The 13622-nt window shown below is 43.3% G+C and overlaps 1 protein-coding gene and 1 long non-coding RNA gene across 10 annotated transcripts in view; one reads left to right on the top strand and one right to left on the bottom strand.

Moving 5' to 3' along the window:
* LOC137412733 (E3 ubiquitin-protein ligase TRIM7-like) overlaps window positions 1-12675 on the top strand; it is a 97072-nt gene extending 84397 nt beyond the window's left edge. For all 9 annotated transcript variants that reach the window (XM_078769855.1, XM_078769852.1, XM_078769859.1 and 6 more), the window contains one exon: window positions 12016-12675. In XM_078769855.1, the coding sequence (XP_078625981.1) occupies window positions 12016-12542 (527 nt within the window). In that variant the 3' untranslated portion in view covers window positions 12543-12675. The remainder of the gene's footprint in view (window positions 1-12015) is intronic.
* LOC144889498 (uncharacterized) lies at window positions 8951-10373 on the bottom strand. Its single transcript, XR_013621805.1, has 2 exons — window positions 10218-10373; window positions 8951-10036 (listed from the first exon to the last, which is right to left on the bottom strand). It is a non-coding gene; the product is annotated as an uncharacterized LOC144889498 (long non-coding RNA).
* Window positions 12676-13622: the final 947 nt, after the last annotated feature.

The following is a 13622-nucleotide window of genomic DNA, read 5'->3' as shown; positions in this document are numbered from 1 at the left end:
CAATTTGGTCAGAGAACACATAAACTACCACTATTTCATCAGAATCTGTAACTTTAAAAAAAAAAATTTTTTTGTCATTAATCGAATAATTAAATAATTAATCGATTAATTGATTAATTAATAAATCAAAAATATCCTTTGCAGCCAAATCACCTGGTCATTGGCATGTCCAAATATCAGCTTCCTAACTCAAAAGGTGCCTGAGTTAATAATGGTCAGAAGAGAAATGAAATTTAATTAATTAAATAAGTACTTAATTAAACGCTAATAATTAAATAACTCCTCAATTAATTGATTATTCAAAAAACAAAAAATACCGTATTTGACAAAGGACTTGCTCACTACTGTGCCGAAATTTCAGCTTCCTAGCTCAAAGGATGGCTGAGATATCGTCCGGACAACCAAGAAAGAAAACAAACAAGTACACATACATTCAAAGTACACCGCCCCATGCCAAATAATTAAATATGCTGCAGCGCGGCATTGCCGGGGCGCCTCCGGCGCCCGGCAATACCGCAGTGCAGCTCATTAAGGCTGCATTGGGAGGGAGAGGTGTACACTAATTGATTGATTAATTGTATAATTAAAATCAATAAAAGATTATCACAAAATATTTTCATAATCAATTGGCTAATCGCATAACTAAACCACTAGTGCTTCATCCGAAGATGTATCTTTTAGAAATTTAATTAAATAAGTCATTTATAAAAAATTAAATAACTAATTGATTACTCAATAAATAATTAATCGATTAATCAATAAATAATTAATAGATGAAATGATTAATCAATAAATCAAAAATATCCTTGATAGCCACATCACTTGGTCACTTATGTCCAAATATTAGCTTCCCAGCTCAAAAGGTGCCTGAGATATTGGCCAAATGAGAAAGAAAATAAATAAATGATTAATAATGAAAATAAATAAATAATAATCATAAAAAAATTAAATTATTAATCAATTTGGTCAGAGAACACATAAACTACCACTATTTCATCAGAATCTGTAACTTAAAAAAAAAATTTTTTTGGGTCATTAATCGAATAATTAAATAATTAATCGATTAATTGATTAATTAATAAATCAAAAATATCCTTTGCAGCCAAATCACCTGGTCATTGGCATGTCCAAATATCAGCTTCCTAACTCAAAAGGTGCCTGAGTTAATAATGGTCAGAAGATAAATGAAATTTAATTAATTAAATAAGTACTTAATTAAACGCTAATAATTAAATAACTCCTCAATTAATTGATTATTCAAAAAACAAAAAATACCGTATTTCACAAAGGACTTGCTCACGACTGTGCCGAAATTTCAGCTTCCTAGCTCAAAGGATGGCTGAGATATCGTCCGGACAACCAAGAAAGAAAACAAACAAGAAAGAAAACAAGTACACATACATTCAAAGTACACCGCCCCATGCCAAATAATTAAATATGCTGCAGCGCGGCATTGCCGGGGCGCCTCCGGCGCCCGGCAATACCGCAGTGCAGCTCATTGAGGCTGCATTGGGAGGGAGAGGTGTACACTAATTGATTGATTAATTGTATAATTAAAATCAATAAAAGATTATCACAAAATATTTTCATAATCAATTGGCTAATCGCATAACTAAACCAGTAGTGCTTCATCCGAAGATGTATCTTTTAGAAATTTAATTAAATAAGTCATTTATAAAAAATTAAATAATTAATTGATTACTCAATAAATAATTAATCGATTAATCAATAAATACTTAATAGATGAAATGATTAATCAATAAATCAAAAATATCCTTGATAGCCACATCACTTGGTCACTCATGTCCAAATATTAGCTTCCCAGCTCAAAAGGTGCCTGAGATATTGGCCAAATGAGAAAGAAAATAAATAAATGATTAATAATGAAAATAAATAAATAATAATCATAAAAAAATTAAATTATTAATCAATTTGGTCAGAGAACACATAAACTACCACTATTTCATCAGAATCTGTAACTTAAAAAAAAAAAATTTTTTTGTCATTAATCGAATAATTAAATAATTAATCGATTAATTGATTAATTAATAAATCAAAAATATCCTTTGCAGCCAAATCACCTGGTCATTGGCATGTCCAAATATCAGCTTCCGAACTCAAAAGGTGCCTGAGTTAATAATGGTCAGAAGATAAATGAAATTTAATTAATTAAATAAGTACTTAATTAAACGCTAATAATTAAATAACTCCTCAATTAATTGATTATTCAAAAAACAAAAAATACCGTATTTGACAAAGGACTTGCTCACTACTGTGCCGAAATTTCAGCTTCCTAGCTCAAAGGATGGCTGAGATATCGTCCGGACAACCAAGAAAACAAACAAGAAAACAAACAAGAAAACAAGAAACCAGAGTGAAAACTGAGTACTCTCTTTCAGCGTGCGTCACTGCCGAGCCCCCTTTGGTGCCCGGCAATGACGATTTGCAATGCCTGGAGATGGCATAGGAAAGGAGCGGTGTACAACAAACAAACAAGAAACCAGAGTGAAAACTGAGTACTCTCTTTCAGCGTGCGTCACTGCCGAGCCCCCTTTGGTGCCCGGCAATGACGATTTGCAATGCCTGGAGATGGCATAGGAAAGGAGCGGTGTACAACAAACAAACAACCAAGAAAACAAACAAACAAGAAACCAGAGTGAAAACTGAGTACTCTCTTTCAGCGTGCGTCACTGCCGAGCCCCCTTTGGTGCCCGGCAATGACGATTTGCAATGCCTGGAGATGGCATAGGAAAGGAGCGGTGTACAACAAGAAACCAGAGTGAAAACTGAGTACTCTCTTTCAGCGTGCGTCACTGCCGAGCCCCCTTTGGTGCCCGGCAATGACGATTTGCAATGCCTGGAGATGGCATAGGAAAGGAGCGGTGTACAACAAGAAACCAGAGTGAAAACTGAGTACTCTCTTTCAGCGTGCGTCACTGCCGAGCCCCCTTCGGTGCCCGGCAATGACGATTTGCAATGCCTGGAGGTGGCATAGGAAAGGAGCGGTGTACAACAAGTACACATACATTCAAAGTACACCGCCCCATGCCAAATAATTAAATATGCTGCAGCGCGGCATTGCCGGGGCGCCTCCGGCGCCCGGCAATACCGCAGTGCAGCTCATTGAGGCTGCATTGGGAGGGAGAGGTGTACACTAATTGATTGATTAATTGTATAATTAAAATCAATAAAAGATTATCACAAAATATTTTCATAATCAATTGGCTAATCGCATAACTAAACCACTAGTGCTTCATCCGAAGATGTATCTTTTAGAAATTTAATTAAATAAGTCATTTATAAAAAATTAAATAATTAATTGATTACTCAATAAATAATTAATCGATTAATCAATATATAATTAATAGATGAAATGATTAATCAATAAATCAAAAATATCCTTGATAGCCACATCACTTGGTCACTCATGTCCAAATATTAGCTTCCCAGCTCAAAAGGTGCCTGAGATATTGGTCAAATGAGAAAGAAAATAAATAAATGATTAATAATGAAAATAAATAAATAATAATCATAAAAAAATTAAATTAGTAATCAATTTGGTCAGAGAACACATAAACTACCACTATTTCATCAGAATCTGTAACTTAAAAAAAAAAATTTTTTTGGTCATTAATCGAATAATTAAATAATTAATCGATTAATTGATTAATTAATAAATCAAAAATATCCTTTGCAGCCAAATCACCTGGTCATTGGCATGTCCAAATATCAGCTTCCTAACTCAAAAGGTGCCTGAGTTAATAATGGTCAGAAGAGAAATGAAATTTAATTAATTAAATAAGTACTTAATTAAACGCTAATAATTAAATAACTCCTCAATTAATTGATTATTCAAAAAACAAAAATACCGTATTTGACAAAGGACTTGCTCACTACTGTGCCGAAATTTCAGCTTCCTAGCTCAAAGGATGGCTGAGATATCGTCCGGACAACCAAGAAAGAAAGAAAGAAAGCAAGAAACCAGAGTGAAAACTGAGTACTCTCTTTCAGCGTGCGTCACTGCCGAGCCCCCTTTGGTGCCCGGCAATGACGATTTGCAATGCCTGGAGATGGCATAGGAAAGGAGCGGTGTACAACAAACAAGAAAGAAACCAGAGTGAAAACTGAGTACTCTCTTTCAGCGTGCGTCACTGCCGAGCCCCCTTTGGTGCCCGGCAATGACGATTTGCAATGCTTGGAGATGGCATAGGAAAGGAGCGGTGTACAACAGTATCTTTAGAATTTCAATAAAAGCCACATCACTGTTCATATCGGTAAATATTATTCCATCGTGTTTCAAATCGTGATCGAGACACTATGATCGTGATGATCGTGAATCGTGATCGATAATCGTGTTCACAATCGCTATGTCGCATGTACTCCCGATACGTGTACCAAATTCCTGATACGTGTGACTGTACCAAATCAACAGTTAAAAGGATTTTGAGCCCATAGCTGTTACGGCCAAGGCAAGATCGATGGAGACAGCGATCTGTTAGCGAATTCATCGCCCAAATCGCCATGTGGAATATGTGGAATTAAAAGTGTATTATACTTATAATGAAGGACACTGTCTCATGCCCCAGTCCCCATCACGGATGGGGCTCAGCGGTTTACCCGAGCCTGACGGCGAAGGGCAATGTACACGCTGGCCAGTGTAGCGCGCGTGCGGCCTCGGACATCGAAGGGCATTAAACGTTCATTAAACATTAAACGTTCATTAAAGGATTACGAAACGAAAAACATTACGAAATTACGTTCACACCGTCACGTCAAACACTTTACCGTGAACACATACATCGTCACAATGAACGTTATGTGAACGCGAATGTTATGCGGGAGTCCAAACCTAAGAATGCTGGAGACCAAAGCTGAAATTGGGAAAACTAAAGAGCCTATTTTACTCCTGGAGATCCCAGGATTACCCACACAAAATGTCGTTTCGATCGGTTGAGCCATTTTTGCAGTCCCTTCGAACAGACGGACAGACATTTGGTGAATTTTCATAAGGAGATACTCCAACTTTAGTTTTGTATGTAGCAGATGGGACCGACATTATTTTCCGCGCCATCCCGACATAGACAGTACCAGCGTACTCTCTGATCTATACACGAGTAAAAAGCTCAGCAAAAATGACGGGTAGGAACAATTTATTCAATGGTGCAGCCTCGTGAGCGTGCCAAAGTCTGAAGCCTCAGCCGAGTGTCAGGTGTACTCGTATCTTTTTTATTTATTAGACATCTTACGGATGTAAATGAAAACTCGTTTTACTCTGCACACATTGCATGTCACGTGCAGCAAATTCCACCTCCCTGCCCCTTGTATTTATTGTTATTTTTTTAAAAAGCGTCTCTACACCGCCCTTGAGGCTTGTTTTGCAAGCCACCTTCTACACATCCAATAGAAGAGACATAATTACTATTTCATGGAAAATGCTTTTCATGTTTGTTTTGTCATAAAAAATAGACCGTTGTAGCGGTTACCTTATTCGCATGTCACGGTTACCTTATTCGCATGTCGCGGTTACCTTATCCGCATGTGGCGGTTACCTTATTTGCATGTAGCGGTTACCTTATTTGGTCATAATCCACGTGCACGGGCCTGTGGGGATTTTGGTTGTGTGGACGTGACGTGCGCGCGGTTGTTGGCGCCACGCCCTCCGAAGAGGGTTTTGGCTTTATAAAAGCTGTACGAGTTCCGCTCGCGATTTCAGTGCTGAAGATTTCTGTTCGAATAAACGAGCTTTGAACCCTACGAAATGGCCTCGTCTTCTCGTCTTCCCCAACTCCTAAACTGGTGACCCCGGCTGCCCCCAAACGGATTCGGGGGCTGCAATCGAACACGGCAAGCGCGCCCTGGCTCGGGAAGCCACCTAAACTGGTGACCCCGGCTTCTCCCGAACGGATTCGGGCGCTGCAAACGAATGTGGCAATCGCAGTTTCGATCGACCTGCCGGAGTTTTGCGAACGTTTTCGGGGGCTTCCATCAAGCATGGCGACACCTACACTGGTGACCCCGGCTGCTCCGGAACGGATTCGGGGGCTTCAAACGAACACGGCAAACGCAGTTTCGATCGAACTGCCGGAGTTTTGGGAACGACGGGTGACCTTTTGGTTCGTGCGCACCGCGCTCGGCTCCTCCTCTGAGACCAGAGGGGCGAGCCTGCTCCAGGATCCTAAGAAGGAACGTAGTTACGAGACGTGGGTGGCACTGGTGCTCATCTCCTGCGCGCGCACTGACGTTGGCGGCACGGCTGCTTTGTCACCTTCGCGTGCACTGCTGCTCGTAACTTCACGCACACTGCGCATGGCACCTCCTCTGCGAACAGGGGGGTGCGCCTTCTCCAGGATCCTCCGATGGGACGCGGGTGGCACTGCTGCTCATAACTTCGCGCACACAGGACGAGTACTGCTGCTCGTAGCCTTCGCGCGCACTACGGCCAAGCACCTCTTCTGCGACCAGAGCGGTGAGCCTTCTCTAACGTGCGCTGCTGCTCGTAGCTTTCGCGCGCACTACGGCCAAGCACCTCCTCTGCGACCAGAGTGGTGAGCCTTCTCCAACGAGTACTGCTCGTCACCTTCGCGCAACTACATACTACAACTACAACTCGCGAAAACTCTACAACTACAGCTACAGCTTGCATGTAGAAAGCTGAAACTCGCGCAACTACTATTCCTACTCTGCAACCTCGGGAGGCCCGCGAAGAACCTCGGCAGCCTCCCCCGAGGCCTTGACCAGCTCCTCGGTCGGCTCAACCCCGTTTTTTGGCGTTTTTTCACGCGCACCGAGGCTGAGCACTGATCGAGCCTTCTCGGCACTGCCGAGCGCACCCGTGAACTACATGCATGCCCATGCGAGTGCATTCTGGGGGGGCGCATGTTGCAGTTACTTTACTCGCATGTCGCGGTTACCTTATTCGCATGTGGCGGTTACCTTATTTGCATTAGCGGTTACCTTATTTGGTCAAAATCCACGTGCACGGGCCTGTGGGGCTTTTGGTTGTGTGGACGTGACGTGCGCACGGTTGTTGGAGCCACGCCCTCCGAAGAGGGTTTTGGCTTTATAAAAGCTGTACGAGTTCCATTCGCGATTGCAGTGCTGAGGATTTCTGTTCGAATAAACGATCTTTGAACCCTACGAAATGGCCTCGTCTTCTCGTCTTCCGCAACTCCTAAACCGCAGTGAATACATGCGTTTTAAAAGATTGACCTTCAAAACCTTCCCTTGTGAAGGGGACAGACATCTGTAAAAACACTCAAACTGACAATGTGTTTTATATGGTAGATATAGATTTCTGTACTATTTTGAGATATGGGAATTATAAAATCACAAAAATCCCATTTGATTGTAATGTGGTGAAATTGATGTCATGGAAACCGTTAACATTTAAAAACAGCTAAATCGATTGCTATCTCCTCCACAAAAGGTGGACAGAGGTTAGGTTTTCACCATTTGGACTGTCTGTCTGACCGTTTGTCTATCTGGAAGCAGGATATCTCAAAAGGTTATGGGTGAATACTGACGAAATTTGGTGGACAGAATCTATGTGTTACAAGGACGAATTGATTTGATTTTCGTGAAGATCCAAATCAAGATCCAGATACGAGAATTTTAAGTGATTCTTCACCATTGAGTGATCGGGAGAAAAGCGATATACAGTACGATATCTCAAAAAGTTATGGACGGATTCAGACAAAACTTGGTGGACGGATTGGGTAGGTGACAATTTCAACCCGATTACATTTTGGTTCAGGTCCGAATGCAGATCCGGCCTATCAGTGGGATACAAAACGTAAACTCGCAGGTGCGGTATGTGTTCTCGCGAGTGCCATTCTCGGTTTATCTGTTGTGATGTTTTCGCCGTTTTGATTTTGGTAAACTAATTCAGGGACCAAATCTGCAAATCCTATTCAAATTTCACATGAATCGGATGAAAATTTACCATTTTAGAAAATTTTGACCTTGACCGTTTGAAAACATGGCTGACGAAAGGTGATCGAGCAAATCCACTGATTTGAAAGTGCTGATGGAGTAGAATGTGGTGATGCAAACCAGAAGTCTCTCAACAACGACTCTGTGCCAAGTTATCTAACAAAAATGACGTCAGAAAACATGACGCTGCTGTGACCTTGATCTTTTGACCTCAAAAACAACAAGTTATAGCCTTTGACGAGCCTTATCAGATGGTTAACTTTCATTAAGATCGGTGTAGAATTACGGATAACAGACCAACAAACAAACAAAAACATAATAGGTAAACAAATGTACAGTACAGCACTGTACTTGTGAGTCTTTGATTGTGTAAATATCAAACACTTCTCGATTTGCATATAGTACTCGCATCATAATGATAAACGGGACATTCTCACCATAAATACGGAACAAGATCATTTCATGCTTTCCAAAAAGAAAGAGTTGTTCATCCTTCGTGTTTTCTAAGCATTCGTTCATTTCTTGTTTCGAATCATTCGTTCCTCGTTTTCCCACCTGTGAAACCAACTTCCACATTCTCTTCTGTGTCATTCTTCCCTCCAGGTATTTAAGACAGCTGTTCACCACCATCTCAATCCAAAATCGATCATTCCCAATCCAAAACCATGATCTTTCCTATCCTCGTTATCCACCCCAGTTCCTCCTCCTTCCAAATTTCCATCTTCTTTTCCTGGGAGTTTCCTTCTGTATCCATCTTGTCCACACCTTGGATCACCTTGTCCATTCTACGCATCCACTCCTGCCTCACATTCCTCCCCATACCCATTGTTTATCCAAGTCTCCCTCCATATTGGCCTTCAACTAGACCATTGGTGTTTCCCCCTCGCTCTCCACTGTTCCTTGTGCGTCCTGTTAAGTCCTGATTCGTTCATCACACTCAGGCTTCCACGAGCCTCCACGATGTATTATAAAAAGAACGACACTCTCTGACGTCACAACGTCGATCGATTTGCCTCCACCCACATTATTACCAAGTTTAATTTAAATACCTTCAGGTTTTTTTTTACAAGATAACACATTTTCACCTGACATGACATCTGACCTTTGACCTCTTGAAGCCAAAATCTAATCAGTTTATCTTTGCATCATTTATACTTGCACCAAATTTGATTAAAATCCCATGACTGGTTCACAGGTTATCGCGGTAACACATTTTACCTGACGGACGTCTGACCTTTAACCTCTTGACCCCAAAATCTAATCTTTTCATCTTTACCTTATTATACACACCTGCACCAACTTTGACTAAGATCCCTTCAGTTGGTCTTAAGTTATCGCGATAATGAGAACCGATCACGGACGGACAACCCGATAACACAATTTGGCTCCAGTGACTTCGTCGGTGGAGGCACAAAAAAGGATGGAATATTTCACCCTCCACAACTTTAATACAAATGAGACAACCGGCTGTGCTTCTGGAGAAAGGAAAACGTAACTTCCACATCCAGCCACCCCTCGTCCATCCCTCCATCCCCCCCCCCCTCCTCCACTTCCCAAATCCCGTGACTGCAATAACGTCAGGTGAAGAAGACTCCCCTTATGTTGAGATCAAACAAGACATTTTAGTAACTTCACGATGAGCTCCAGATGAAATGATTAGATCACTTAAACTCATTCACAAGATGTTACTTCTGTTGTTGTTTCGTATCCAGCCTTTGGCTGCTGGTTGCATCATTTCCTGGAAGTGTGGCTGTGCTTCAGACGCAGTACCACTGTTAACAGTATTAAGTACAAGGGCACTCGGTAGAGTGTATACCTCCGGTAGAGTGCATACCTCTGGTAGAGTGCATACCTATGGAAAAGTGCATACCCCTGGTAGAGTGCATGCCCCTGGTAGAGTGCATACCCCTGGTAGAGTGCATACCTATGGTAGAGCGCATACCCCTGGTAGAGTGCATGCCCCTGGTAGAGTGCATACCTCTGGTAGAGTGCATACCCCTGGTAGAGTGCATACCTATGGTAGAGCGCATACCCCTGGTAGAGTGCATGCCCCTGGTAGAGTGCATACCTCTGGTAGAGTGCATGCCCCTGGTAGAGGGCTTACCTCTGGTAGAGTGCATACCCCTGGTAGAGTGCATACCCCTGGTAGAGTGCATACCCCTGGTAGAGTGCATACCCCTGGTAGAGTGCATACCTATGGTAGAGCGCATACCCCTGGTAGAGTGCATGCCCCTGGTAGAGTGCATACCTCTGGTAGAGTGCATGCCCCTGGTAGAGGGGCTTACCTCCGGTAGAGTGCATACCCCTGATAGAATGTATACCAGGCTGATTCATTCCATTTTTATCCCACTGATCGAATCCGGATTCGAACCTTCACCAAAATCGAATCACCTCTTCCTTGTCACACACCCAACTTATCCACCAAGTTTCGTCCGAATCCGTCCATAACTTTTGGAGATATCGCGCTGTGTATCATTGTTCGCCCGATCATTCAATGGTGAGGTTGGTGTTTGTTCCCGGTTAAGGTGGCTGCCTTTAAATGTTGGGGTCCTGAGTTTGAGCCCCTGCCATGATGTTAATGTAACACCAGGTGGGCTGACACAGCCTGTCATCCTTTAGAGGTGGGCAAAATGAGTACCTGCCGACAGGTTATGGGGGCATTGCATCAGTGGCACAGTCCTGCCCCCAGAAAATGATGCAGACAAACAGCCACAGGCTGCACATGAACCACCACCAATCAATGAAGAAGAATCCCGACAATAATTCTAGTATCCGGATCCGGACCTTCACCAAAATCGAATCAATTATTTCTTGTCACCTACCCCACCGGTACACCGAATTTCGTCCGAATCCGTCCATACCTTTCTGAGGTATCGTGCACACAAACAGACAGGGGTGAAAACATAACCTCAGTCCACTTCATTGGTTGGAGGTAACAATAAAATTCCTTTCACGTCATTTCATTGGCTAAGGAGTGCAGTACTGGCCAGGTCGCCAATCCGACGCAGGACACTCGAATCGTTTATTACTCTCAGCGAGCTGGTACTCACCTGGTCCACCTCGGAAGGATGACAGGTTGAGTCAGCCCACCTGGGCCCGGTTGCTCGAAGCTCTCCAGTGGATAAATATGTGATATCCTTCCAGAAACCGGGCCCAGGTGTTATATTAACGGTCCGACAGGTGCTCAAACTCAGGACCTGAAGATGTTAAACCAGACACCTTAACCGTCAAGGTAACACCAGGTTTATGTAACCCCATAACCCATTCACAAGATGTTACAATTTCCGTGAAACGTCATTATTTTTATTTTATAAGGAAATCGAACGGAGGCGAAAATTAAATAACCGGATGTTCGGGGGAGGGTTTTGTTATATGGGAACAAGAGGATGTTCGGGGAGGGTTTTGTTATATGGGAACAAGAGGATGTTCGTGGGAGGGTTTTGTTATATGGGAACAAGAGGATGGTCGTGGGAGGGTTTTGTTATATGGGAACAAGAGGATGGTCGTGGGAGGGTTTTGTTATATGGGAACAAGAGGATGATCGTGGGAGGGTTTTGTTATATGGGAACAAGAGGATGGTCGTGGGAGGGTTTTGTTATATGGGAAGAAGAGGATGGTCGTGGGAGGGTTTTGTTATATGGGAACAAGAGGATGGTCGTGGGAGGGTTCTGTTATATGGGAACAAGAGGATGGTCGTGGGAGGGTTTTGTTATATGGGAACAAGAGGATGGTCGTGGGAGGGTTTTGTTATATGGGAACAAGAGTATGGTCGTGGGAGGGTTTTGTTATATGGGAACAAGAGGATGGTCGGGGAGGGTTTTGTTATATGGGAACAAGAGGATGGTCGGGGAGGGTTTTGTTATATGGGAACAAGAGGATGTTCGGGGGAGGGTTTTGTTATATGGGAACAAGAGGATGGTCGGGGATTCCGAACCAGGTAAAGAGAAGGTGAATTGTGTTTCGTAAAGAAGGTGAAATTAAAAATGTATTTAATATTTCAAATGTGATGAAAGAGATTAATGTGTTTGTGTTTCTGTCCGTTTGTCTAACAAAGTCTGTGACCCCGTGTCGTTGTGTCCACAGATGGACGGACCCCGAGTCTGGACCCAAACTCTGCATATCGATGGATCAAGATCTCCCGGGATCTCAGGACAGCGACTCGAACCGAGACCGACAATCCGTACCCGGAACATCCTGATCGGTTTGATCATTGGTTACAAGTTCTTTCCTCTGATTGTTTCTCCTCGGGTCGTCATTACTGGGAGGTCGATGTGGGGTCGAGTAGTTGGTGGGAAATCGGAATCTGTTTAAACTCCATGGGGAGGAAAGGGAGAGGGAATGAGTGCAGGTTGGGAAGGAATCCCGAGTCTTGGTGTTTATGGAAATATGAAAACAAATACTGCACACAGCACAACGATCAAGGAACCCTCCTGTCCGTGCCGGGGGATCCTGAACGGTTTGGGTTCTTGTTGGATTGTGAGGAGGGAGAGTTTACGTGTTTCGGGGACTCGCGGGTTCTGCACGTGTTCAGGGGGAACTTCCGGGTCCCCGTTAAACCCGCGATTGGGGTTTGGGGTGTTGGTGCCTCCGTGCGGTTTTGCTCGTTTTAAAGATTTCCTTCATTCCGTTTTGTTCATTCATTCCATTGTTTTCGTTCATTCTCTTCTGATTATTTACTTTGTGATTATAACAATATATTTACAATCTGATTGTTGATTTGGGAATAAAGTTTATAAAATTAAATACATTTGTTGTTTTTCTAATTTAGTGTTTGATGAAAATGCATTTATTTCCTTCACATTCCTCACAATTTACACCAATATCTGGGCGTGACGTATGTCTCATGATTTTGTGATGAGAGAAGAAGTCATGGGACGTGGTTTTCCGAATTGTTCGAGTGAAAAACCCCAAGAATCACGTCAGACTCCATCCTCCTCCTGTCAGACTGCCGTCTCCACCACCAACACACAACTAGTAATTATTTAGTCGAGGGTCGAATCTTCCTCTTTCTTCCTGCTGCCCGGATTCATCAAGTGCTGATCGGTCCCCATGGACCGGCCCTTTCCCTCTTGTCTCTCTCCCTCTCTCTCACACTATCTCCCTCTCTCTCTCACACTCTCTCCCTCTCTCTCACACACTATCTCCCTCTCTCTCTCACACTATCTCCCCCTCTCTCTCACTATCTCCCTCTCTCTCTCACACTATCTCCCTCTCCCTCTCACACTATCTCCCCCTCTCTCTCACACTATCTCCCCCTCCCTCTCACTATCTCCCTCTCTCTCACACTATCTCCCTCTCCCTCTCACACTATCTCCCTCTCCCTCTCACTATCTCCCTCTCTCTCACACTATCTCCCTCTCCCTCTCACACTATCTCCCTCTCCCTCTCACTATCTCCCCTCTCTCTCACACTATCTCCCCCTCCCTCTCACTATCTCCCTCTCTCTCACACTATCTCCCCTCTCCCTCTCACACTATCTCCCCCTCTCTCTCACACTATCTCCCCCTCCCTCTCACTATCTCCCTCTCTCTCACACTATCTCCCTCTCCCTCTCACACTATCTCCCTCTCCCTCTCACTATCTCCCCTCTCTCTCACACTATCTCCCCCTCCCTCTCACTATCTCCCTCTCTCTCACACTATCTCCCTCTCCCTCTCACACTATCTCCCTCTCCCTCTCACACTATCTCC

The sequence above is a fragment of the Myxine glutinosa genome, chromosome 1, assembly GCF_964187855.1.
Source record: "Myxine glutinosa chromosome 1, kmMyxGlut1.1, whole genome shotgun sequence".
Lineage (NCBI taxonomy): Eukaryota > Metazoa > Chordata > Myxini > Myxiniformes > Myxinidae > Myxine > Myxine glutinosa.
The sequence above is the reverse complement of the archived record's forward strand: the minus strand, read 5'-3'. Positions and strand labels throughout refer to the sequence as shown.